At 39.1% G+C, this 22,351-nt stretch overlaps 4 protein-coding genes across 5 annotated transcripts; 2 read left to right on the top strand and 2 right to left on the bottom strand.

The window, feature by feature from the left end:
- Positions 1–5,165: 5,165 nt before the first annotated feature.
- LOC137732251 (protein SLOW GREEN 1, chloroplastic-like) lies at positions 5,166–6,473 on the top strand. Its single transcript, XM_068471555.1, has one exon. It carries the CDS (start codon positions 5,272–5,274, stop codon positions 6,298–6,300), a length of 1,029 nt encoding a protein of 342 aa, XP_068327656.1. The 5' UTR covers positions 5,166–5,271; the 3' UTR covers positions 6,301–6,473.
- Positions 6,474–7,658: 1,185 nt separating this feature from the next.
- Positions 7,659–9,658, top strand: LOC137731994 (pentatricopeptide repeat-containing protein At5g13770, chloroplastic-like). Its single transcript, XM_068471268.1, has one exon. It carries the CDS (start codon positions 7,723–7,725, stop codon positions 9,547–9,549), a length of 1,827 nt encoding a protein of 608 aa, XP_068327369.1. The 5' UTR covers positions 7,659–7,722; the 3' UTR covers positions 9,550–9,658.
- Positions 9,659–12,549: 2,891 nt separating this feature from the next.
- Positions 12,550–16,085, bottom strand: LOC137730888 (zinc finger CCCH domain-containing protein 17-like). Its single transcript, XM_068469888.1, has 3 exons — positions 15,717–16,085; positions 14,821–14,931; positions 12,550–14,696 (listed from the first exon to the last, which is right to left on the bottom strand). Exons 1-3 carry the CDS (start codon positions 15,873–15,875, stop codon positions 12,747–12,749), a joined length of 2,220 nt encoding a protein of 739 aa, XP_068325989.1. The 5' UTR covers positions 15,876–16,085; the 3' UTR covers positions 12,550–12,746.
- Positions 16,086–17,424: 1,339 nt separating this feature from the next.
- LOC137730750 (uncharacterized) lies at positions 17,425–21,186 on the bottom strand. 2 transcript variants are annotated; one of them, XM_068469711.1, is made up of 6 exons: positions 20,875–21,186; positions 20,483–20,623; positions 19,580–20,203; positions 18,638–19,112; positions 18,391–18,472; positions 17,425–17,772 (listed from the first exon to the last, which is right to left on the bottom strand). In XM_068469711.1, exons 2-6 carry the CDS (start codon positions 20,577–20,579, stop codon positions 17,569–17,571), a joined length of 1,482 nt encoding a protein of 493 aa, XP_068325812.1. In that variant the 5' UTR covers positions 20,580–20,623; positions 20,875–21,186; the 3' UTR covers positions 17,425–17,568. The 2 variants fall into 2 exon arrangements, with proteins under 2 accessions (XP_068325812.1, XP_068325811.1); XM_068469710.1 differs by having other exon boundaries at positions 20,483–20,618.
- Positions 21,187–22,351: the final 1,165 nt, after the last annotated feature.

The following is a 22,351-nucleotide window of genomic DNA, read 5'->3' as shown; positions in this document are numbered from 1 at the left end:
TGTACAGAGAGATACGAAAGCAGCATGCCATGCGTCATGCTTGGGTACGCACGCAAGGTTCCTTTATTTCTTTTATTTACTTTGTAGTCTAGCATGTCTGTCTTCAAGATATCATGCACTCATGCAAATCTTTATTCCCGCAGAAAGGCTTCCTCCACAGTCCATTCATTCCTTAACTAGAATGGTATGTACAATTTAAACAAACCAAAAAGATTGCTATGGCATAAATATAAGGGACACAAATACGTAAGTTCAAACTCATGCAATTATTCAAATTCAAACCACACAAGAACGTGTTGTATTTTTGTTTCAAGATTGTATTGGTGTAAAAACTAATTAATAGGGTTAGGGGCTAAGGGTTTGGTAGGGCGTCAATGCATTACGTGCATGCATGCAGCAAAAATCACATTATGGATTTTTCAGTTTGGACTTCTCTCAATACCACTACCTAGAACGTAAGATTTTGTGTATCAATTTTGTCCGATGACATGAAATCCTAAACGTTAGACCCTAAATTCCACCATCCTCAGATAGTTGCATCGTGTATTATTTTTATATTGAGCCTCATAATAGGTTTCATCGAGTTCAATTACTATTACTGTGTGGCGTGAGAGCCATAAGTGATGTTTGAGAATGTGTGAGCTCTTGCACCAGTTCGTACTGTATTTTCTGCTTCATAGCAATATTAACTGAAGAGTTTGATCAGACGAGTCAAGTTTTTGGCGAGATGCCAAGTCAAGTTATCTTCTTCTCAGAGATGCTGCTGTTTCTCCGCAATCTCTTCCAAACGGGTTGCAGAACCTCATCGTCCTGAGTAAGCCCCCTCTCTTCAATCCCTCAGTAGTCAGTACCTATCTAAGTGCTTTTTTTATTTTATTTTTATCAATCTATCTTCTTTAACTTCTTCATGGTCCCATGCTAATTCTCTTATAGTTTTCCCTTTTATTTGGTTCTCCAGCTTCCTGTTTGGTTCACCGGTTTTTTTTTTATTGCTTACTTGCAAAGACCCACAAAAACTTGAAAACTTTGTAACACCTTAATACACGATTCGTAAAGTTGATAGCTTTGGCCTTGAATCTTAAAGCCTACTGCAAGAGGAGGATTGTTTTTTAATGTAGAAGATATATTCTTATTTTCTTTAGTTTTTCTAATTTCCACTGCATTATTTTGAACTTTTAACTGTTTTCGGTGGAAGAGATTCCGAAATCATTTCAATCGGTCCAGCATTATTTCGGGTCTTATTTATTCCCTTTGTTGGAGGAAACTAGAGCACACGTGCATTCTAGTATGGAAACTATTTACAGAGCACCATTTGCTGAGGTAGTCGCTATTGAAGAAACGAAACCGTATGGGAAAAAAATTTCATGATGTCAAGGTTGATTACTGTCTGATTTACAGAGTTTGGGAGATCACAGGCTTTTGTATCAGTCACTAATGTCTCAGAAAATCAGCTTTTTTGTTTTTGTTTTTGGTTTTCCTGGTGAATATAATCCCTAATTGCAGGATATGGAAATCATTGAACATGTTCGGAAATCTGAAGATTATCAAGGGAGTTCTGTGCAGTAATTTTGTGGTAAGACCTTTAGGATTAATACTCTAGGTTTTGTGCAGTTTAGTTAGCATTGCATTGACCAAAGCTATGCAGCTGCTTATAGCAGTTATGATATTATTACCTGTTATGCCTCAAAAATGAAAATGGTCCTGACGTGGTTTATTCTACCTATAGGAAGACTCTGACTATGCAATGCGTATGTCCTGTGTCCGTGCTGTGGTAAGTGCATGTCCTTAGAACATAGTAATATAATATTATACATATATATATATATGCATGTATGTATGTATGTATATGTATATATAATTATAAAAAAATGTGTACCATTTTTCTGCAGCCAGCGGTGGTCTTCATTAAAGATAAGAAATGGGTATCTTACGCTGTTGGTGTTAATGTTGCACTATTGAAGCGTACTTTTGAAACTGTCTACGGGTAAATCTCTTCTCTTCTGGATTGGGGGTGTGCTTTGATTTATGTTTTGTTTTTAATTTTAGCATGTTTTTTCTTTTACTGTTTTGCCGTCTTTTATAAAGCGGTTTAACAAATTAACCGTTATGCATATTTGCTAAATCATATGTTTGAATTTTCTCATGTAGCGAACGTCCCACTAAAGAAGAAGAAGTCCGCCCAAAGGTGGATGTTCATGCCTAGTGACAGTAATGTACCGTCTGCACCAGCACAGTAAGGTTGCGAGGACAAGAAGACTGGAAACTAGACGATATTTGGGAGCTACGAGTCCTTTGCGTTTGGTTTGAATCTGAATAATTACATTATGTCATTCATATGGGTGATGTTGTTATGTGTGATGGTGTATTTATGCATGAATCTCATGTGTGGTGGTGTAGTATGCATTAGTAAAAAAAGACCTCATTGCGCAACAAAATTTTGAACGACGAAACACGCATCGTCGCTACAAATTTTAAACTTCATCGCACAAAGTCTTTGAAAAAATAAATAAAATAAAAAATTATTTTTTTAAACCTTTGTGCTAAGAAATCCAAATATTTCGTCTCCTAAACTAATTTTTTTCTTTTTTGATTTAATTTTATATTATAAATTTTAAAATTTAGATATGTTCATAGTTTTTATTATTTTTGAAAAACTTTAAGCGGCGAATATTAATATTTCGTCGTCTACACCCCTTTTGACTTAATTTTTAATTTAATTTTTAATTTGTAATTATTAAATTAAATTATTTTCTTTGCGCGACGAATTAATTTTTTCGCAACTTGCTTTGGGGTTTAATTCATTATGTGACCCACAACCTTACTCTCCATCAATTCATTATCATTCTTTATTTAGTCCATCAGTTCAAATATTTTCGCTACTTGCTTTGGGAGTTAATGTCACTTAGTGGCTTCTTACTTGTATTGATTTCCAATTAAGCTCCACGAGGAAGTCTTTCTCTTTCGTTTCCGGCCATGCTCTCCATTCCCCGACAATGTCGCAATGCATGGTTTGCTTGCAAACCCTCACTGGAGACCAGGTAGGGGAACGCTTGCATGTGTTGGTGAGTTCTATTTCGCATGTGTTTCAAATTCACCTTCTTCTCTGGGTGTTTTTGCTATGTTTAGAATACGAGAGACATTGTCTGATGAAGCATATATTGACGAAACAAGTACGAAATCAATGTTCCTTACTGACCAAACTTTATTTCAGCCTTCCAGTCTTGCCAAGTTTTGCGATGAATGTGTAGGGCCATACTTGAGAGAAACGTCCAAGTTCTCCTTTCAATGCGGGATAAGAGGTTGCAAGTATAATGAGAATTTTGGAGTCCAAATTACTATTTTGTGAACGGTTTTTGCTTTGCTTATACCTCCTTCATTACAATTTTGTTTTGTGAACGGTTTTTGCCTACACGCTCATGAAATCGAGCTCTATCCATTAAGTCCAAGAGTGACTTGGAAGGGTGTATGGATTTTCATTGGCAAACTACGGAAAATCAAATTGTAACTAACTAACTAAAAAAACAAAAATAATAATAAATTATCTAAATACAAGATACAATGATTGTATAGTGAATTCAGAGGATGGGATTCCACATTCTATTACTTTAACGAGTCAAAATTTGGAGATACAAGTAAATTTTTTTAATTTTAACGAATGGAAGCCAGCTTGATTCCACACTCAGGTCATCAGAAAAACAGAAAATATTTATAGAGATAGCTATTAATTTCCTCATATCCCTCTGTATTATTATCTTTTTATCAACTTTTGTTGATTACCCTACTTTGAATTGAGAAAAAAAATCATTTCAAAATATATAGACAGGAATGAACAAGGTCTTCCTACGGACAACATAGCAAGATATAATACCATTTACACACTCAAATCTACAAGGACTGGAGCTACAGCCTTCTTTACCGCACAACAAGAGCACAGCAAAAATAAGTTGAGAAGGAGCAGTTTATTGCAGATGACTAGGTCAGAGAAAGGGCTTTAAATCGTAGATATTCAGCAAAGAAAAAATGCATTGCAATAATGTAGTACTGAATGATGATCGATTTGTATTGAAAAAACTAGCAAAAATCTACAAGATTAACGCAGGGGAGTTGCAAAACTAAAGCATCGATCATTACTAGTCTTTCATGCCTACATTGTTCAAAGAACACAATGATAACGACATGTTCTTCTCGGTCTCCTTCTTCATTACCTTAACCACCACCAACCCTTCTCTCCCTCGAACACCCTAAGAAAACATTGTTCCTTTTGTTCTGCAAGGTGCCATAGACCGGAGGAACATATACGGCCCAGACGATCCAACAATACTAGACATTTGTTCAAGCTCAGGATTGCCCCCATGGCATTATTCAAAAGTAGGCTTTGCTTTTGACCCAAGACCTACTTCTGAATTAATGTGAAAGCCATAGTGCCAAACCGACAACCGCCCTCATGCTTTAGTCTCAGTCAGTGCTAGAAGTGGCTTCCATGCAACCCCGAAATGAGTCCCCCATCATCAATTTGGCGGATAATCATACAATTAAATAAATAGAAGAAATTGTTGTAAAATCGACGGTGTGTGCAGTAGAATAAATAAATAAATAAGACATAAAATTTACGAGGTTTCTCTACAGTCAGTGTGATTGAAGTACGTCCTCGGAGCAGCAATGATACTTTCATTTATAATCTGAAATAATAAGATTACAAATATAATTATCTCTATTCTCTCCTCTCTTTTTCTTCTATCTGCCGTGAGCCTTGTGGCTTCTCTCTTCTTCCTTCTTTCTTTTCAGTTGTAAGGCTTTGTGTTTTTGTGTGTGATTTTATATGGAAGGATGAGGCAGCAAGTTTATTAATGAACAAACATGTAGAGTTATAGTGGGTTAGCCATCCACACATTAAATGGCTTATAAAATTACAACAGACATAAGTTAATATAATTTTAAAATTTCACAATGCAATGTGAAAAAATTGTAAATGATCAAATAAATTAGTATCAAATGAAATTTGAAATTAACAAACCGATGGCTACTTTTAAAAGTCGGTGTAATTTATAATCAAACAAAAAAAGAACGAGACCTAAATTTTGAACTATAAAAAAAAAAAAATTCAACACGTTATTCAAAAACAATTAAAAAGTAACACATCAAGATTAACCACACCAACCGTCATTAAGAGTAAAAGTCGCATTCTGACTCCTCCCCCACCTACCACAGAAACCCCAAACAAAACCTCCCAAACCTTGTCATCTCCGCCACTCCTCACCCGCCGGCTCAACCATGAACTCCTCCTCCACTCTCGCTTCCTCCTCCTTCTCTACATCCTCATCTCTCTTCCAATACAAACTCATTCCCAGTAAACCAACCCAACCTTCCCTTCTCCGTTTTGACCCTCCCCATTCCCACAATTCCCACAATGTCCCTGCCCTCAAAGTCACAGCCTCCTCCGCCGCCCACTACCACCGACCCCTCCTCCCAGGTAACACCCACAACAACCCAAGCCCGATTCTTCAAACTCTTAAACATTACGCCAAAACCGCCATTCTCATCGGAGTCACAGCCGCCGTGTTCACCACCAAGTCATCGACTTTGCTCGCCATAGCCGAACCTCCGCCGACATTGACCGAAGAAGCGCCGACCCAGGTCACAGATAACGAGAACAACCAATCCTCATCGCCATTGTCCGACTTCCTGGGTTCGAATTCGGAAGCCATCGGTGCCCTGAAATCGCTTCTGCAGCAGAAGCTCGAAAACGGCGAGGACGACGAGGCGCTCAAGATCCTGCAGCGCTTGGTCGAGGCGCAACCCTCCAATACCGAGTGGAAGTTCATGATGGCCAGGGTTCTCAGCGAAATGGGCGAAAACGAAAGCGCCCGCCAAGTGTTCGAGGAAATACTCGCCGCGAACCCCTTGTCCTTCGAGGCGTTGTTCGAGAACGCCCTGCTGATGGACCGCTGTGGCGAAGGCGAGGCCGTGATCAAGCGGTTGGAGGACGCATTGCAGGTTGCGGAGGAGGAGAACAAGGCCAAGGAGGCTCGGGACGTTAAATTGATAATGGCGCAGGTTCAGTTCTTGCAGAAGAACGTGGAGGGCGCATTGAATAGCTACAATGAATTGGTAAAGGAAGACCCAAAAGACTTCCGGCCGTACTTTTGCCGTGGGATGATTTACAGTTTGCTTGATCGGAATGCAGAGGCGACGGAGCAGTTTGAGAGGTACCGGCAGCTTTCACCGAAGAAGTTCGAGGTGGATGGCTACTTGAGGAAGCCATTGTCGAGGGTCAAGCTATTCGGGAGCGACGAGAATTGAGTTTTTGAGGCTCTGACTCTGTTTAAAGGCTCACTTTGTTCATCTGTTGTTTTGAATTTGAGACGTTTTTGAAAGAAGAAAATAACTTGTTGTGCAAGTTAACACATCGTTGTTACATTTCAATCCAATTAATAAATTTTGAACCTTTGCAATTCTACTTTATCATTTGTGAATTTATATAAAAAGCAGCGTCAAGTTCTTACGGGTGATTAGCTTCGGATTAAGTAGCTGCTAATTAGCGCTTAAGCACTTACATATACATTAACATTTGATGGCTATTTTTTGCCTCCTTTCCTTCTTGCCTTTCTTCTAGCCAGTTTCTTCTTACTTTCTTCTCTCTCGCCTTCATCATCACTACCAAAGTATATCTTCGATTTTTTACGGGGTCGATCCTCAGCTGCCTCTCCTTCTGAATCAGAAAGATCGAAGACCAAATGTGACTACAGATATGATGTATAAAAGATAAATGTGTATGTTTTTCTTTGAAACTCGTCATTTGATTCATATAATTTGTTTATATTCATTAGTGTGACAAATGACTTTTAACTTAAAAAATATTCACCTTTACACCCAAAACCAGAACACTCATTGCGAATCTCCCATTAGTAGTAACAAAAACGCCACATTAAAATGTGTGACACGGGATTCATTTTGATTGAAAATAAAATAATTTTTGTGCTCTATGGTCGTGTTATGGGAATAGGATCCTCTTCGGATCTCTTCCACTTGGTTCCTCCCACAACATGTATCTTCTTCTTCTTTCTTCTCGGCGGTTTGGTTGCTTCTTCTTCTTCTTCAATTCTTCTTGTTCTTTCTTCTCTGCAGTTCTACTTCTTCTTCTTCAATTTTTCTCTGCGGTTTTGCTTCATCAATCCCAAATACAATTCTGACAACATCACGTCGTCGTCTCCTCCAACATCCGCGCCCCTCTCAACCCTCTCACGGCCAACACCATCTCTGCAGATCTCGAGGCGGAGGATCCAAGGCCGCTGATACCATTGCAGCTTCTTCTCATTCCGATGACGTTAAGGTCAGCAGATCGTTTTTTTTTTTTTTTTTTACTGTTCGCTTTTCGGTTGAATGAACTGGATTTTAGTTGAATGGACATGATTGAGAGGTCCGGAGGATCCGTATGAAAGAAATAAAAAAAAGACACGTGTTTTAGAAGAAATCCGAAGAGGATCCTATCCCCGTGTCACTGGACGTCACGTGGCCTTTGTTTTAACAGATATATCTCTACGTCCTTGAATTTTCCAAGTGTCGCATTACGAGTGGCTCATATGATTTACACGCATGGCAAAAAATCCAGTTTGGGATAATATATATATATATATATATATATATATTTATTTATTTATTTACAGATGCACAGTCTCCGCCCCACTCATTTCATTCAAGCCTTCAACGGCCTTATCTCCTCCAATGTCCCTCGCCAGCTCTGCTGCAACTTCAGCAGACTGGTCTTCTGCTCGCGTAATTTCATCCAAAAATCCCCACAAATTCAACTTCATTGCATCATTCAAAACCAATTTATTCTCTTCCAATCTTCCCACCAGAAGCTACAGTAATCTCAGAGTTTTCAATGTAAACTCCACCAATTTTCCAGTCGTTGAATTGGACATAAAATTACAAAAATCCCAAGAAGAATGTCCAGCTCCGTCGCCGGATGCCGATGACTTAAACAACTTACTCTGTCGATTGTTTCAAAACCCTCAAACCGAAGATTACGCATACGAAGAGTACGAGAAAGCGCGAAAGAAGGCCGAATTCAGACCAAACAAATCAACATTGGAGCAGCTGATAAGGCACTTGATCCGTTCCAAGAAATGGGGTTTGTTTACTTTGGTTTGTGAGGATTTTAAGAATTATAATGTAGTGCCTGATGGTTATACTTGCTCTAGATTGGTCACTAGCTGCATTAGAGCTAGGAAGTTCAAAATGGTTAGGACTTTGCTTGATGTGTTTAGTGAGCATGGAAATGATGTCGCTGTCCCGGCTTTTGATTCAGCGATGCGAGGATATAATGAGCTTCATATGTTTAGGAGCACGATTTCCGTGTTTGAACGGATGGAATCCGATGGAATTGCTGCGAATTCTGGATGTTATTGCCGGATCATGGAAGCTTATTTGAAAAAGGGTGATTGTAGAAAAGTTGTTGAATTGTTTGAAGAGCTGAAAAGTAGGGAATTAGATTTGGCACCATTTTCAACTCAAATATACGGAATTTTATGCGAGTCGCTGTGCAAATTGGGACGGCCTTTTGAAGCTCTTGAAACTTTTCGAAATGTGACGAAGAGTGGAGTTCCTTTAGACTCTTCGAAGATTTACTCTGTGCTGATTTGTTCCTTTGCGAGCATTCGGGAAGTGGAGGTGGCTGAAGAGCTTTTTGAAGAAGGAGAGAGCAAGAAAATGTTGAAGGATCCGAATCCGTTTTTAAGAATGATATCAATGTATGTGGAAGAAGGGTTGACGGAGAAGACTCTCGGGGTAGTTAAGGCGATGAAGGGTGCGAATATCAGGGTTTCGGACAATATATGTTGTGCGGTTGTCAGTGGCTTCTCTAGGAAAAACCGGCTCCTGACTGCAGTTCAAGTTTTCGAAGAGTTGGTGTCGATGGGCTGCCAGCCAGGGCAAGTGACATATGCGTCAATCATCAATGTCTATTGCCGCCTAGGGCTTCACTCGAAAGCAGAAAAGGTTTTTGAGGAGATGGAGGAAAAGGGGTTTGGTAAATGTGTTGTGGCTTATTCTAGCATGGTTGTGATGTATGGGAAAACGGGGAGGCCAAGAGACGCAATGAGGCTCGTGGCGAAAATGAAAGAAAGAGGGTGTAAGCCAAACGTATGGATATACAATTCCTTGATGGATATGCATGGAAGGGACAAGAATTTGAGGCAAGTTTCGAGGATTTGGACGGAAATGAAGCGAAGGAAGATAGCGCCTGATAAGGTCAGCTACACAACGATTATAGGTGCTTACAACAAGGCAGGGGAGTATGAAATGTGTATGAAATATTACCATGAGTTTAGGGTTCATGGGGGTGTTTTGGACAAGGCTTTGGCTGGAATGATGGTTGGAATTTTTTCCAAGACGGGCCGGATTGATGAGCTAGTAAAGCTTTTGAGAGATATGAAAGCGGAAGGGACAGAGTTGGATGGGAGGTTATATCGGTCAGCCTTGAAAGCTTTGACAGATTCCGGGCTGGAAATGCAGGTCAAATGGCTGCAAGGTAGCTTTAAGGTTACGTAGAATATTACCGGCCTCTTGAACTTGATTCGACTTCAAAGTTTTCTGTTGTATAACTGTACAGATCAAAATTTAATTTCAGCGTTTGGGAGCAAATGCTCTGTTTCAAGTAGTCTGCTACGTTACAACATTAGGATTTCTTTCTTTCGATTGAAACCTGAATTTTAGTTTGCATATATATATATATAACCCATCACATACTATTCATAAATATATCTATGAACATACTATTCATAAATATATCAATGTATTCATAAGTTTCTCACATCCAACTCGTGCGATTTAGTAGCAATACAAATATTTTAACAACATTATCCGGAATGCTCAAGCCCAAGAATTTTGGGTCGGGCTGGCTTGGCCTGACCTTCTGAAAATCGTTATGGAATTACGAGTATATCATTTGATGTGGCAAAATGAAATGTTCCTGTTATGTGAACTAATGAGTGTCTGATACTAGTTACTTGCTTAGCGTCGAAAGCGTTTTAAGTGTTTTTTTCAAAGTTAATTTGTATTTTTAACTAATGCTAATTTTAAATTATTTCGTTTATAAGCGGTTTTGTATTTTACAATTATACAATTTTGTAGTGTGGTGTGTGTTTTCATGCCATTATACCATCCAGTCAAGTTATGCGACGAATGTGTGGTTCTAAAGACAAACCTCCAAGTTTTGCTCAGAATGTGGCGTTGAGAGGATGGAAGTATGATATGACATGTAATATTTTCTTCATTTCGTCACTGTAATTTTCTGTTTTGAACCAAACAAACAAGTAATCTGCTTGATTGCAATGATTTATAACAATCTGACCATGGCCAGCCAAAGTCATCTTCCATCTTCCAGCCAGAGTTACAATATTAAATAATAAAGTTAAAAAGGCAAAGGATTGCAAATAGATGGAGCTACTCGAGGTCGGCACCATCTATATGCTAGAAGATCATCCTCAAGCAATCTGGCTAAAGGATTATAGGATTAAAAATAATTCAAAATGACATGAAAATCGTCTTCAACTAAGAGTTAGGTCAAAGGATTTGTGGGCCCCATTAGGCACAAACCCCAAATCAAGCTAGTGGGCTGGCCATTTCCAACCAACCAACTAGCCTTTCAACGCCAGAATGTCAAGCTTAACATTTTGCAATCCTCCAGCTCAGCCCATTTGAATGTCAACGGCTACCTGGCGTCAGCATGATGCCAACTAGCAACAGCTAGTTAACTTCATGTTTCTGTCATGTTATCATTGGAATTTGAATTTTTTTTTTAGACAAATTTTAAAAAAAAATTCTAATTTTTTTTTTCCTATAAATACCTACACTATTCCTACAACATTGAAAGCTGAAGATAAGAAGTGTTATGTAGATAAAAATTTTATCTAAAATTTGCAGAATCAATTACATCTCAATACGTGACACTTGAAATCCTATTCGAAAAATTATAAAGATTAAATAAAAATAAGAAATCTAGAGAGTTACTCACTTTAGCGACATGTGTCACTCAAAATCCTATCTAAAAAGTTATTGAGATTAAAATCTGGAGAGTTACTCACTTTAGCAACACGCGTTACTCAAAATCCTATCTAAAAAATTATTAAGATTACATAAAGATAGAAAATCTGAAGAAAAAAAAAAAAAATCGAAGCAATCGGAAAGAAAATGGCAATGATAGTACGATTGCTTAACAATCGCAGCAATCCCTGCCGAGGTCTTCTCGATCATCTGAAGCTTCGTCCTTGTAATTTTATCCAAACCCAAACCCTAAGTTCTACCGGTCCTCACCGTTTTCACCACCAACTCGTTCCACTGAGATACCCGCGTTCGAACCAACTTCCCAGCATCAGCGAGACCTCTTTTCCACAGGAGGTATTCTTTTCTATATTTGTTCTTTTGTGGGTTTATTTATTGAAAATAGAATATTTCAGTGCAATTTTTTTCATTGGACGAATTAAGCCGTAGGCACAATGGAATGCATTCTATTAAATCCATAGTTAGGTAATTTTTTTTCTGTGTTTGATGGTTTGTTTGTGTAGTTTTGTGTAAATTGTGAATTGTTTATTTATTTGTATAGGGGCCTATTCAAGCACTACTATTGTATTGATATTTCTGTTGATTCCATCATATACAACAACAAAGCTTTTGAATTGACTTGCACTGATACTTCAAATTATGACATCCGAAAAGATTTTGCTACACTTGGAGCTCTATGGTCTTTTGGATTTTACATGTGTTGTTTGTTGTTGAACTTTAAACTTTTAAATTTTGTTTAATATTTTTCCTTTTGTTTTTTTAATTGTCTTTGACTGACGTTGAACTTGACGTGGCCTTCAGTCAGGCTTACCCTGGGTTCTTACATGCCCTTTTCGAAGTAGTTTTCCAAGTCAAACAATACCCAGTGGACATCAACGTGGAGTTTCGAGTAAGTTATTAGATTCATGTCATATACTTATTATTAGTGATTTGGAAGTTCCTTCCCGCCCCCACAAACCCCCCACCCCCCGGGTTTAAGGATCAAGGCAACACTGACGTTGAGAGTGACTTAGCTGGTGACGCTTCTGATGGTACAAGATATGTTGAGAATTCACAGGTCAGCGAGAGTTTGTTGCTCATGAAGTTGTACTCCTTGTCATCTGGTGTTGTGAATCACTTGTTGTCTGACCAAATGGATTTTGTGCGTGATCAAATGGATTTTGTTTACATGGATGAGGTTCAGGATCTCAGAGCGAGTCAAATTGCTCTGTTTAAGTATGTGTGTAACAATGTTGAAGAAGCAATTAAAGTGCTGCATAACACCACCTGGTTTATATTTGCTAAAATAGGTCAAAATTTGCTCGATCCCTTGTAATCTCAAAATTTACAGATCAGTTGGCTGACTGGAATTATAATATGGATATCGGTGTTCTTGTATTTGATGAACCTTCCGTTTGAATTAGATCAGCTCTCACTGGGTTGTAATCCCCGTTCACCCAAAAAAATAAGTTGTCAACCCACGCAAGACAACAAACAAGCACAGCAAAATGCCTCAAGCAAAAGGGGAAAAAATCCCATTAAATCAGAATGTACGTAGAACGAAAATGTTTGGATTGTCATAACAGAGGGCAAAAAGGCCTGCTAATCCCTAATTCTGCTAAATTAGGTTTGGAAAGTCCTCCACACTATTTATGGAAGAGCCGTCATGCTCGTTCCGTTGCTTTTCCATCTTTCCCTTCGCCCAATCACGAAAACACGACACCAATCTTCTTAGCAAAGTCATCACCGTCTTCATCTTCTTCCAGGTATTCCTCTTCGCCCTCTGCATTTTCACCTTCATAATTATAGTCACCCTCGTCCCCCTGCTCGTAATCATACTCTCCTTCCCTCTGATCTTCACCTTCGATTTCGTTTTCCTCCTCATAAATCATACCCTCTTCAGCCTCGACCTCTCCAGCCTCATGTCCTTCTGAAGACTGACCATGAACCACGTCAATTTTCTCATCTTCAGTTCCAACCGCATCAGCCGTTGCAAACTTGGGCTCTTCCTTCGCCGCAGTGGGCAGACTGTTATTCACCTCTGTAACCGCAGTCTGGGAGTCGCCTTGATCGCTCTCCCTGCTTTCTCTCTGATTATTGCCTCGTTTATTGTGGGCAGATGATTTCCTGCTTCCAGAAGCTGCTGCTTCAGCTTCTCTCTTCCTCTTCAGAATTTCACTGAGAGGCTTTGGCCCTTCAAATGAAAGATCACCTTCCGCTTGTTGATAATTATCCATCACACTTTTCCGTTTTCCAAGGTAAGATTGCTCCTTATTTTCTGCATCTTTCACAACTTTCAGCTCTGGAAGACGCTTTGGACGAGAAAAGTCATCACCTCGATCATCCATTATATCTCCCCTAACACGAGAAGCGCCAAAATTTCTCCTCTCATTAGCGTAGTCCTCTTCCACCCTTCCTTTTATTCTGTCTCGAAGCCTTCCTTGGTGGGAGGATATCTGTGGCCTCCCTGGTGACAATCTGCCTCTACTTCTAGCTCTGTCAACTTCCCTTTCTTGGCGCAAGTCACTACCATTGACGGGAGAAGACCCGTCTGGAATCTTTATTCTACCATGAAGACGACTAATACGGGAGCCCTCGTGTGGGGGCAACTGCTGTGAATCCCTACGAGGACGGTTGTTCCGCTCCTCAACATGGCCGTCTACTGCATAATCATGGCTGACAATGGATCTCAGACCGTTTACCCTCCTATGCTTGGATAAACGATGTCGCAGATCTAACTCATCAATGTTCTCCGGACTCTCAGATTTGCGATAACCCCTCCTCTCAAGACGAGCAGGACCCACTAATTGTCTCTCAGATGAAACCCTATGCTGGTCCCATGCGTACTGCCCTTGCATGCGATCATAAGGGTCATATGGGTCACAAAACCTTTCTTGATCGACATCAGCCATTGATGTGTAATCAACGGGACGGTCCAAATCATATTCGTTCACAGAATTCAAGTTCCTTCCCTCATGACCTCTTGTTCTGCCAAACCGTTCTTCGCCGTGGTAGTAATCAGAATCTCCGTGCTCATCATCTACAAGAACATCAAATCCAGGAGAAGACTCCCTCAAATGCTCATCAGCATCCTTCCCATTTTGAAAACCATGATAGTCTGAAACATGAGCCTGAAGCAAATGATTGGCCTGACTTGTAGAGCCTCCGTTGATAACAGGCGGAACACTTGTTGCCTTGTATCTGAGAGCCTCATCATCCAATGCTTTAGTTGATGGTACATTCCTCTCAATGCTAACTCCATTTCTAATTGGAGCAGTCGGAATTTTTGGAGCAGGTTTGGCTTCAGGAGGCACTCCAACAGACTTCGTGGCACTTACCTTGGGAACCTTCAACTCTTGAGTGCACTTTTGAAGGCCACCGAAAGCCTTCTTAAGACCTGAAGGCTCAGTACCGTGGGCAGCAGCTGGTGTCTGTAGAACTTTACTACTAGCCATAGGATTTGGTCCATGAGAGAAGGCACATCTGTCACCCTTTAAACATTGCCCCTTTTGGAAGAAAATACAGGGGACTGCTTGTTTACTTGGGTTATAAGCAGCATGAGTTGCAGGCGTTGTAGGCGTAGCCACAGGATGTGATAGAGGCAAAGAAGGTCCAGCAGAATTTGCTGCCGGGCTTCCTAACAAGCCATCAAGCGGCTGTACAGGAAAAATAGATGGTCAGAAACAATGTCAGATAAAAGTAGCGGTGGGTAACAGGCAAGAAGGAACGTTCTTATACAGGTTTAAACATGAAATAAAATAAGAGAGAGAAGAGACTTACTGGATGCCTAAACGCGCATTTCAAATTCAAGCAACTGCCATTCAACCAGTACCAGCAATCCCTGGGGTTGACCCGGGCATACTCACTGTGTCTGTATTCACATTCACTTCCCTGTCAATAGGGCATCAATGAAGTTAGCACGATGGAAATCAAACCAGTACTAGTACTGATGGTATGTTAGTAACAAACAAAGGAATCCACTAAGCCACGTAACGAATGATAACCACCAAAAACTAAAGTGAAAAAAAAAAACAAATAAATAAAAAATACAGCATACCCTGTGACATAAAGAGACTGAAGTACACTCCATATTATGTAACAAACTAACTTTTCCCAGCTCAGAATCAAAAGTAACAGAGACGATGCAATCAAGCAGGCTAATGAAAAAATGTAACACGCGCCAAACTATTTAAAAGGGGATTAATTTTGAGCTGCAAGAACCATGTTCTAACATAAATTCGCTCGAAATCAGGCTTCTCATAGATTAATTAAATCAGCCCTTAAAGCAAGCTCATCGAGATTTCAAGGTCTCGAAACCATGATTGATTCTAACATTGAAACTTATCACATACATATTCTAGCAGCAATTTAACATATAAGGCCTTGCGCTATACAAATGAATTTGAGACAATCGTTTTATCATTTTCTTTAAGACTATAGGAAAATCAAGATTACCCAAAGGAACATACTTTAACCTAAAGAAATTCATTGCATCAAACATATCCAGAAACCCTAATTCCAATGCATGAAAAAACGTAAATCTGAAACTTATAGCCGAAATTACACCACAATTTCGGCCCATCCCAAAAAGATCTTACCAGAAACGAAAACCTAAAACCCTAAAATTGAAAGCGAAGATACCCAGAACAAAACTCAAATCAAGACAAAGGGCAAACCTTTTTGCAGGTAAGAGGCGAGGCGAGAAAGTAGACGCAATCGGTGTTCCTCTTCAAGGCCTCCTCTTCAGCCGAAGTTTCCGGTTGCTGCGGCGGCTTCTGTTGTAGCTGCTGCTGCTGCTGTTGTGGTTGCGGCTGCGGTTGTGCGCCGACTACCATGGCGACTATTGGGTTGAGACGCCGGCGGACCGTGACGGAATCAGATCGATTCCAAGATAGGGAGAGAGAGAGAAAGGGAGAGGCCGATCCAATCTTGAAGAAGAGCCGCCACAAAGATCTGAGAAAGAGAGAGAGATTGAGCGAACGAGGAAGTGTTTGGGGGTATGATATGATGATGAGGATGTAAGCTAAGCCCTGGTTTTTTTTATTTATTTAAAAGAAATAAAAAATTGATAGTATGATAAAATTTGCAATAGGGTGTTTATATTGGGGTCCTTTATATTGCACATATTTCTCACCACACCCACTATTTTTTATAGACCTAAGAGGACACTTTCCGATTTCGTTTGCATATGTTTATGTATTTGAAATAGTTGAAGTTATGAATAGAAATTGTGTACATAAAGAGTAACGTGTTTACTTATTTAGAAAGAAAAAAATTATTAATTGTCAAGTGAAAATGAGAATCGAATTTATTAGTCTTCTAATATTAGTCTAAGTGCAAATAAGTTATCGATTTTAAACCCTAACGTGATAGCCACAATTTTTTTTTTTATTCCATAGGTAAATGTGTAGAATGTCATACTCATATGTAAGCAAATGGAAAGTCCAAAATAATGAAAAAGATAATTCGAATACTCATATTATGGAGTAAATTTAAATGTGTTATGTGTATGCCAAGTAATCATAATTCAAATACTCTCCTTAAACAATGCAATTTTTTTTCCTTCAAAAAATGAACCAGCTAATAACATCACCATAACAGTCCACCCTGAAGGGGCATGGAGGACTCATAGAGGCATTTCAGCCTCCTCCTATACATCATCATGTGATTCATCAGCGCCAAGAATTAAATCAGGATGTGTCACGCAAAATATGGATATAGAATTCGTTCCCAAGTACTGGTTACCCCGTGATAGTTAAATAATGCAGTTTATGATCGTTTTACTTATTGGATCACTAAACTTCATGTGAAATCTACATATTTTTTTTATCCCGCATATTCTAAGGTAAGTCAAAAATCAAAACAACCCTAATACTCATATTTTGCAAACGCATAAAAAATTAAAAATCGAAATAATTTTAATTCCAGCCAAGCCAAGGAGACAGTCATGTCATTGTAATTATTTTGGTAAGTACCTTAGGTGACATCCGTGTTTGTTATTTTGTGACATAGATACTTAAGTTTTTGTTTGGCAAAGTTGTTTCGTTTGTGTTTGGTTCACTTCGGAAGGCAAGTAATAAATCGTAAACTGGCTGTTTACCTTTTTATCCCTTCCTGGGTCCCACAACCACTGTGAAAACCATTTTTATAATGACCGGATTCCTTTTCACCAAATCCATCAAGTTCGAAATGCAGACTCTGCAATTTTAATCCAACAACTTTAAAAAGACTTCATGTTTGTAATCGTTAGATCAAATTTGAACGATCAGGATCCCAAACTCGGTGAATTGGTGGAAAGTCCTTTTTTAATCAGAATCCACATTCGTAAAACAGAATGTGAAAGACCAATATTACTCTTCTTAGGTGGAAAGAACAAACAAAATATTTTAAGCAAGCATTACCCCTTCGCCATGTTGACGATAATTACACTTGAGTACTTTACTTTCCGACTTTCATAGGTTAAGCCAAATCAAGTTTTTAGGTTTTTACATTAACATGGACATACATTTGCAGAATGTGGTTCCAATATCAAGAGCACCAACCCCAACACCAAAACGAGGACGGGATGCGACCGGTTTTGCGAATGTACTCTGCTTGATGTTCTGTTTTCGCTGCTTGCCGGTTTCTCCTGGCCTCCGCTGCTGCTCGCTTTTCTTGAGCCTTATGTCTTGCAGCTGCCAACTTATTCATAAGCTTGCCATTAGCGCGTCCTCTTATCCTTTCAACCTCTACCTGGAAGCAACAAATGTTAGTTTCAATAAACTGCATAGGTTCCAAGGGAATTCATAGATTAGAAGTTCAAAGTTTTGCTTATAAGTATCTGAAGTTGAGGGTTTTCTATGTTTTCGATACTCAACACTTATTATACGTATTTGAACAAATAAGTAAACAATTAACAAGATATATGTCATAAATAACTAGGCGGCCCGAAAAACTCAACCAGATAGAAGGCTGGCCTACTGTTCACATTTTTTAGTTATGAAAAGAAAGACCTAAAGTTCTTACACAACACGTCCACATTGCATTATGTCACAATAAGCAGGTACTCAAGGAATTTAGGGGAAGAACCGAAGAAGCCGTAGAGAGTGGAACTCTTCATCAGGAGCCAATGTCTTGCAGTTTAGCATGGTCAGTCTTAATGTTCCAGGTTAGCTATAATCTTACAATTTTAGAGATTAATCCAACACGGGTGACCTAATTTGGCTATTATCTTGTTGTCTAACGGAAGTTTGGATATTACTTGATAATATTTTCTTAAACATAATGAAAAGAGAAAATATAATACAAGATTAGCAATAGAGAATGGCTGCCACAACAAGAAGATCTCCAACAGAAAGCTACTATAAGTACCTCGATTTTCCTCATCTCAGCTTCTGTTTTTGCTTTCTGATGATTTTCCCAAGCTTGTATTTTCATCTCTTCACGCTTGAACCTGGATAATTGCAGTCATGGACACATGATCATTCCACAATTTGAAAATGCAGCATAAATAACAATTGTCCCTAAAAATCGAGTGTCATTATCTAACAATCCAGTTACAGTGGTAAGAGATGGATACTGTACAAAAAAGACACAAAAGAAGGGGATGTGAATTAACCTAGCCATATACTTGGCTTTCTCAGCTTCTTCCCATGCTGCTGCACGTGTCTCAACAATGCTTTTCCCCGGTTGTTCTTCTGGTGTAGTTTTCTGTGACGTGGATGCACCCTTATCCTCCTCCTTGCTAGCCCAAGCAGCGATGTTCATCTTACCCAACTGTGTCCCAAGAACCATTATCTCTCTCCTAGTTTTCATTTGTAACTCCTTTTCAGACAACTCCTTGTTAGGATTCTGGTTGATTGGAGATGAAGCTTGCGCAGCTCTGCTAGGAGTTGATGGCCTTGAATTAGTAGGACTGCGAATCGGTGTTGTTGCCCCCACTGGAGTTCCAGTCCTGGAGGGTTCCTGGCTAGCAATAGGCGTCATCTCTGTACCCATATCTCTCATTGAGACAGATCTTGCGGTTGAAGGAGGAGGAATAAATGTTGTTGTTCCATGAAACGCTGTAGAAGAATCATGCTGGCTAAGATTGACTGCGAAAATCATATGCAAATTGTGCAGCTAGTTAGTTCCAAATTGTAGCATAAAGCTCACTTTGTAAAGTTAATTTACGAGAAGGCAGGAAGATCGGTGAGTGTTATAAACAATTATAAAAGCAGTTACTTTCTGGTAGGCCTCACTTAACGATATGATATAACACAAGAACAAACCCATCGTTCTTCAAATAATTTCCCACACCAGACTCCAGTAAGGACATGGTGGAAACCGACTCAGTTCCTAGTAAGCATGGATTTCAATAAAAAAATGGTAATGTATCAAAAAGTTGTATCGAAGATCTGTGCGACCGAAAGTGTAAAAAAACATTCTAGAACACTGAACCAAGTGAAATTCCCGCTAGGATTAGCTTGATTTATAGTGCTGAAAATCTTATTCTATAAATAATGATGCAGTCATGAAACAAGAATCTCAACTGAACAAAACAAGAAAACCAAATTCTTACTTGCTGACTCTCCGACAGAGTTCTCAACCATGAGCACTGATTTGCCATATGAATCGGCAATGGGATATGGATCAGGCTCCCAACTTACACACTTCTGCCCTCCACTTTCCATCTTAGATTGATTTGTGTCAATTCGCTTCGTATCTGGTTCTTCAAAAATATCTACTTTTTGATCTGGAACTTCAACAACAACCTTTGTGCTCAATTGTTTACTCCCATAACCAAAGCTACCAGCCTTTCGCGATCCAACTCCTTGCCCAACCTGCATTTGAGCCTGCCCCATCTTTGGCCGGTTTGAAGTTGGGCTTGCTATCCATTTCTGAGCATCATCCCATTTGGACGGTGCTGGTTTGGAGAACGGCGCAAGAGGCACCCTTTGTGGGGCACGCTCTGCCTTCTGAAACTCAAATATGGATGAGGACACACCCATTGCATCATGCCCACTATCATAATCTAATGAAGGGTCTTCTTGGTTCCTAATTCTTGAATTGACTAATGTGCTATCCTTCAATCGCCGGTCACTAGCCATCTTCGGGCCTAATGAGTCGGCAGCATTCGAAGTCGAGCATTTGGGAAGAACACTCACAACATCTACATCTTTACAGTCATCAGAACCACCACCCCCTGCAAGAATCCAGTCAAAAGGGTAAGAACATCAATTTTTTATTTTTTTTTCGCAGCAACCCAACTGAAATGACAAAGTTTTAAGTTTAGTTAGGTTGGTACAAATGCATCAAGCAATCGTTGACTACTTTCTGTTTGTTTCCCGATAGAATACGAAATTTGACTACTTTCTACTAAACCGGAATCGCCACTGACCCAGTAGCTTTAATTCAGAGACTAAGAAATCTAAGATTCAAATAATCACTGATTAATTAAAAAAGGGAAAAATTAAGAGCTAACCAGTTTGATCATCACAGTCAGGAGGCTGAGATCTCAGAGTGAAAGCAGATTCAGAATCCTCCTTTTCCTTCCTCTTCTTCTCCACTCCCAGTAGCATACTCCTCAGCTTCCCTGGTGAAAATCCCCCACCTCCCACCTGCACTTTCAAATCCCCAATAAGCAATCCGATAAACCCAAAAATGGGTCTTTGTTTTTGTACCCAAGAAATGAGAAAGCTAAAATCTTTGAAGCAAATTCGTGAAAAATGATGGGTTTTTGAGATAAGATAATGAAATGTTGGATTTTGCACTATAAATTTGAAAACGATGGAATGTGAGAAGTAAAAAGTTAAAAAAAACGAACACATTGATTGTGCTGAAAAAAAAAAAGGAGAGAGAGAGAGAGAGAGGCACCTGAGGTTTTTGGATCCTTTCGTAATCCATGGAAATTGGGGGTGATAATATCATGCAACTCAATGTGTTGATGTAGAATTTCACTCAATCGTTCTCTCTCTCTCTCTCTCTCTCTCTCTCTCTCTCTCTCTCTCTAGAATGAATGAATGAATGCGTGGGTGGGTGAGCTTGCTTTTGCCTGTTTTGAGGACCTTGCGAGTTGCAGAGAGTGACTGAGGGTAGTACACAGACTGCAGTGAGTGGGGGAAGGAAGGAAGGAAAGTCAGGTCGCGGTCAGTCGGTCTTTCACTTTTTCAGGAAACTATTGATTCTTGCAGACAACGTAAAGGCTTTGGACCCGCTGAAAATAGTCCACTTTTAGCTTCTCTACCCTCTGCTGCTCTATTTGGTTTTTGACACAACACAAGAAATAAAATCTAAGCAAAAGTAATAAAAAAAATCGAAAATTTTAAATTTTAACGATAAGAATAAAATAAAAGATAAAATAAATAGTACCAATATTGACTCTTTAATATAAAAATATAATTTTTTGTTAAAATAAATAGTACCGATAGTTTTTCGTTAAAATTCCATAAAAACTACTGTAGCGAAAAATAGAAAAAGAACTCACTAATTTAGGGACCAGGAGACATTGGATGCTCTATTTTTTATTTATTATAATTTGGGCGTGGGATGGGCCTTGTGTCTCCCCCAGGATCCCAATGCAGAAGAGATCTTGTTTTTTTTTTATGGCTTGATAGACACCGTCGCAAGCAAAAGATGCTCGGTAGGGTTAATTGATTAGAACAAGTTTTACTTTGCACTACTGTTGGTGTTTACAGTTAGATGATCGGTCTCCAAATACATACGGTCCTCGTTACTTTGTGAGAAATATTGTGCGGATGACGGGTCTTTAATGGACTTACAATTTATCAATTCATGATTTTTTTGTTAAAGAATGTAAAAGTTCACATCGCACCGAATTAAATTAGATTCCAGATAGTATCAATATTGATTAGTTGTGTGTCAAATCAACCCTTTCTACAATTTTTGAATGCATTTAAATAAGAAACATTACATTTTCAAGAAAAATGAGATTTTTTTAGTAAATGTACGATACTCATTGATAGAAGATTGAAATACGAAAAACAAAATAGGTGTATACAGTGGTCATCGATAAAAACTTTGTCGGGGATTTAACATGGATGAAGGGAAAAAAAGTATTCCGCACCATGAGAGGTTACATATGATTACTATCTTCAATTAAAAGGTCTATTATTACATTAGGAGATTCCTCGAACCAAGCTATCGGAGTATCGAGAGTTAAACCCAATCTAGCTAACATGTGTGTCACCTTATTCGTCGAGCCAAATGACCTTGCAATGAGTAAAACCATTTAAAAGTTATATAGTATATGCAATAATGTGCCCGAAACCAAGTTTTCAAGACATGAAACAACACAAAGGTTTTCACTTGGTGAGTTGTGTATGCATTGAAT

This window comes from Pyrus communis, chromosome 4, assembly GCF_963583255.1.
Source record: "Pyrus communis chromosome 4, drPyrComm1.1, whole genome shotgun sequence".
Taxonomy (NCBI): domain Eukaryota; kingdom Viridiplantae; phylum Streptophyta; class Magnoliopsida; order Rosales; family Rosaceae; genus Pyrus; species Pyrus communis.
Note: the sequence above shows the minus strand (reverse complement) of the source record. Positions and strands in the feature narration are given on the sequence as shown.

Excerpts from the sequence above, each read along its gene's own strand:
- LOC137732251 (XM_068471555.1), top strand. The coding sequence starts at position 5,272 with ATGAACTCCTCCTCCACTCTCGCTTCCTCCTCCTTCTCTACATCCTCA.
- LOC137731994 (XM_068471268.1), top strand. The coding sequence starts at position 7,723 with ATGTCCCTCGCCAGCTCTGCTGCAACTTCAGCAGACTGGTCTTCTGCT.
- LOC137730888 (XM_068469888.1), bottom strand. The coding sequence starts at position 15,875 with ATGGTAGTCGGCGCACAACCGCAGCCGCAACCACAACAGCAGCAGCAG. Across the intron at positions 14,932-15,716 it reads CGCCTCTTACCTGCAAAAAG|GGAAGTGAATGTGAATACAG; the intron begins GTTTGCCCTTTG and ends CCCTATTGACAG. Across the intron at positions 14,697-14,820 it reads AATGCGCGTTTAGGCATCCA|CCGCTTGATGGCTTGTTAGG; the intron begins GTAAGTCTCTTC and ends TTTCCTGTACAG.
- LOC137730750 (XM_068469710.1), bottom strand. The coding sequence starts at position 20,928 with ATGATATTATCACCCCCAATTTCCATGGATTACGAAAGGATCCAAAAA. Across the intron at positions 20,204-20,482 it reads TGACTGTGATGATCAAACTG|GGGGTGGTGGTTCTGATGAC; the intron begins GTTAGCTCTTAA and ends GGATTCTTGCAG. Across the intron at positions 17,773-18,390 it reads CTGAGATGAGGAAAATCGAG|GTAGAGGTTGAAAGGATAAG; the intron begins GTACTTATAGTA and ends TGTTGCTTCCAG.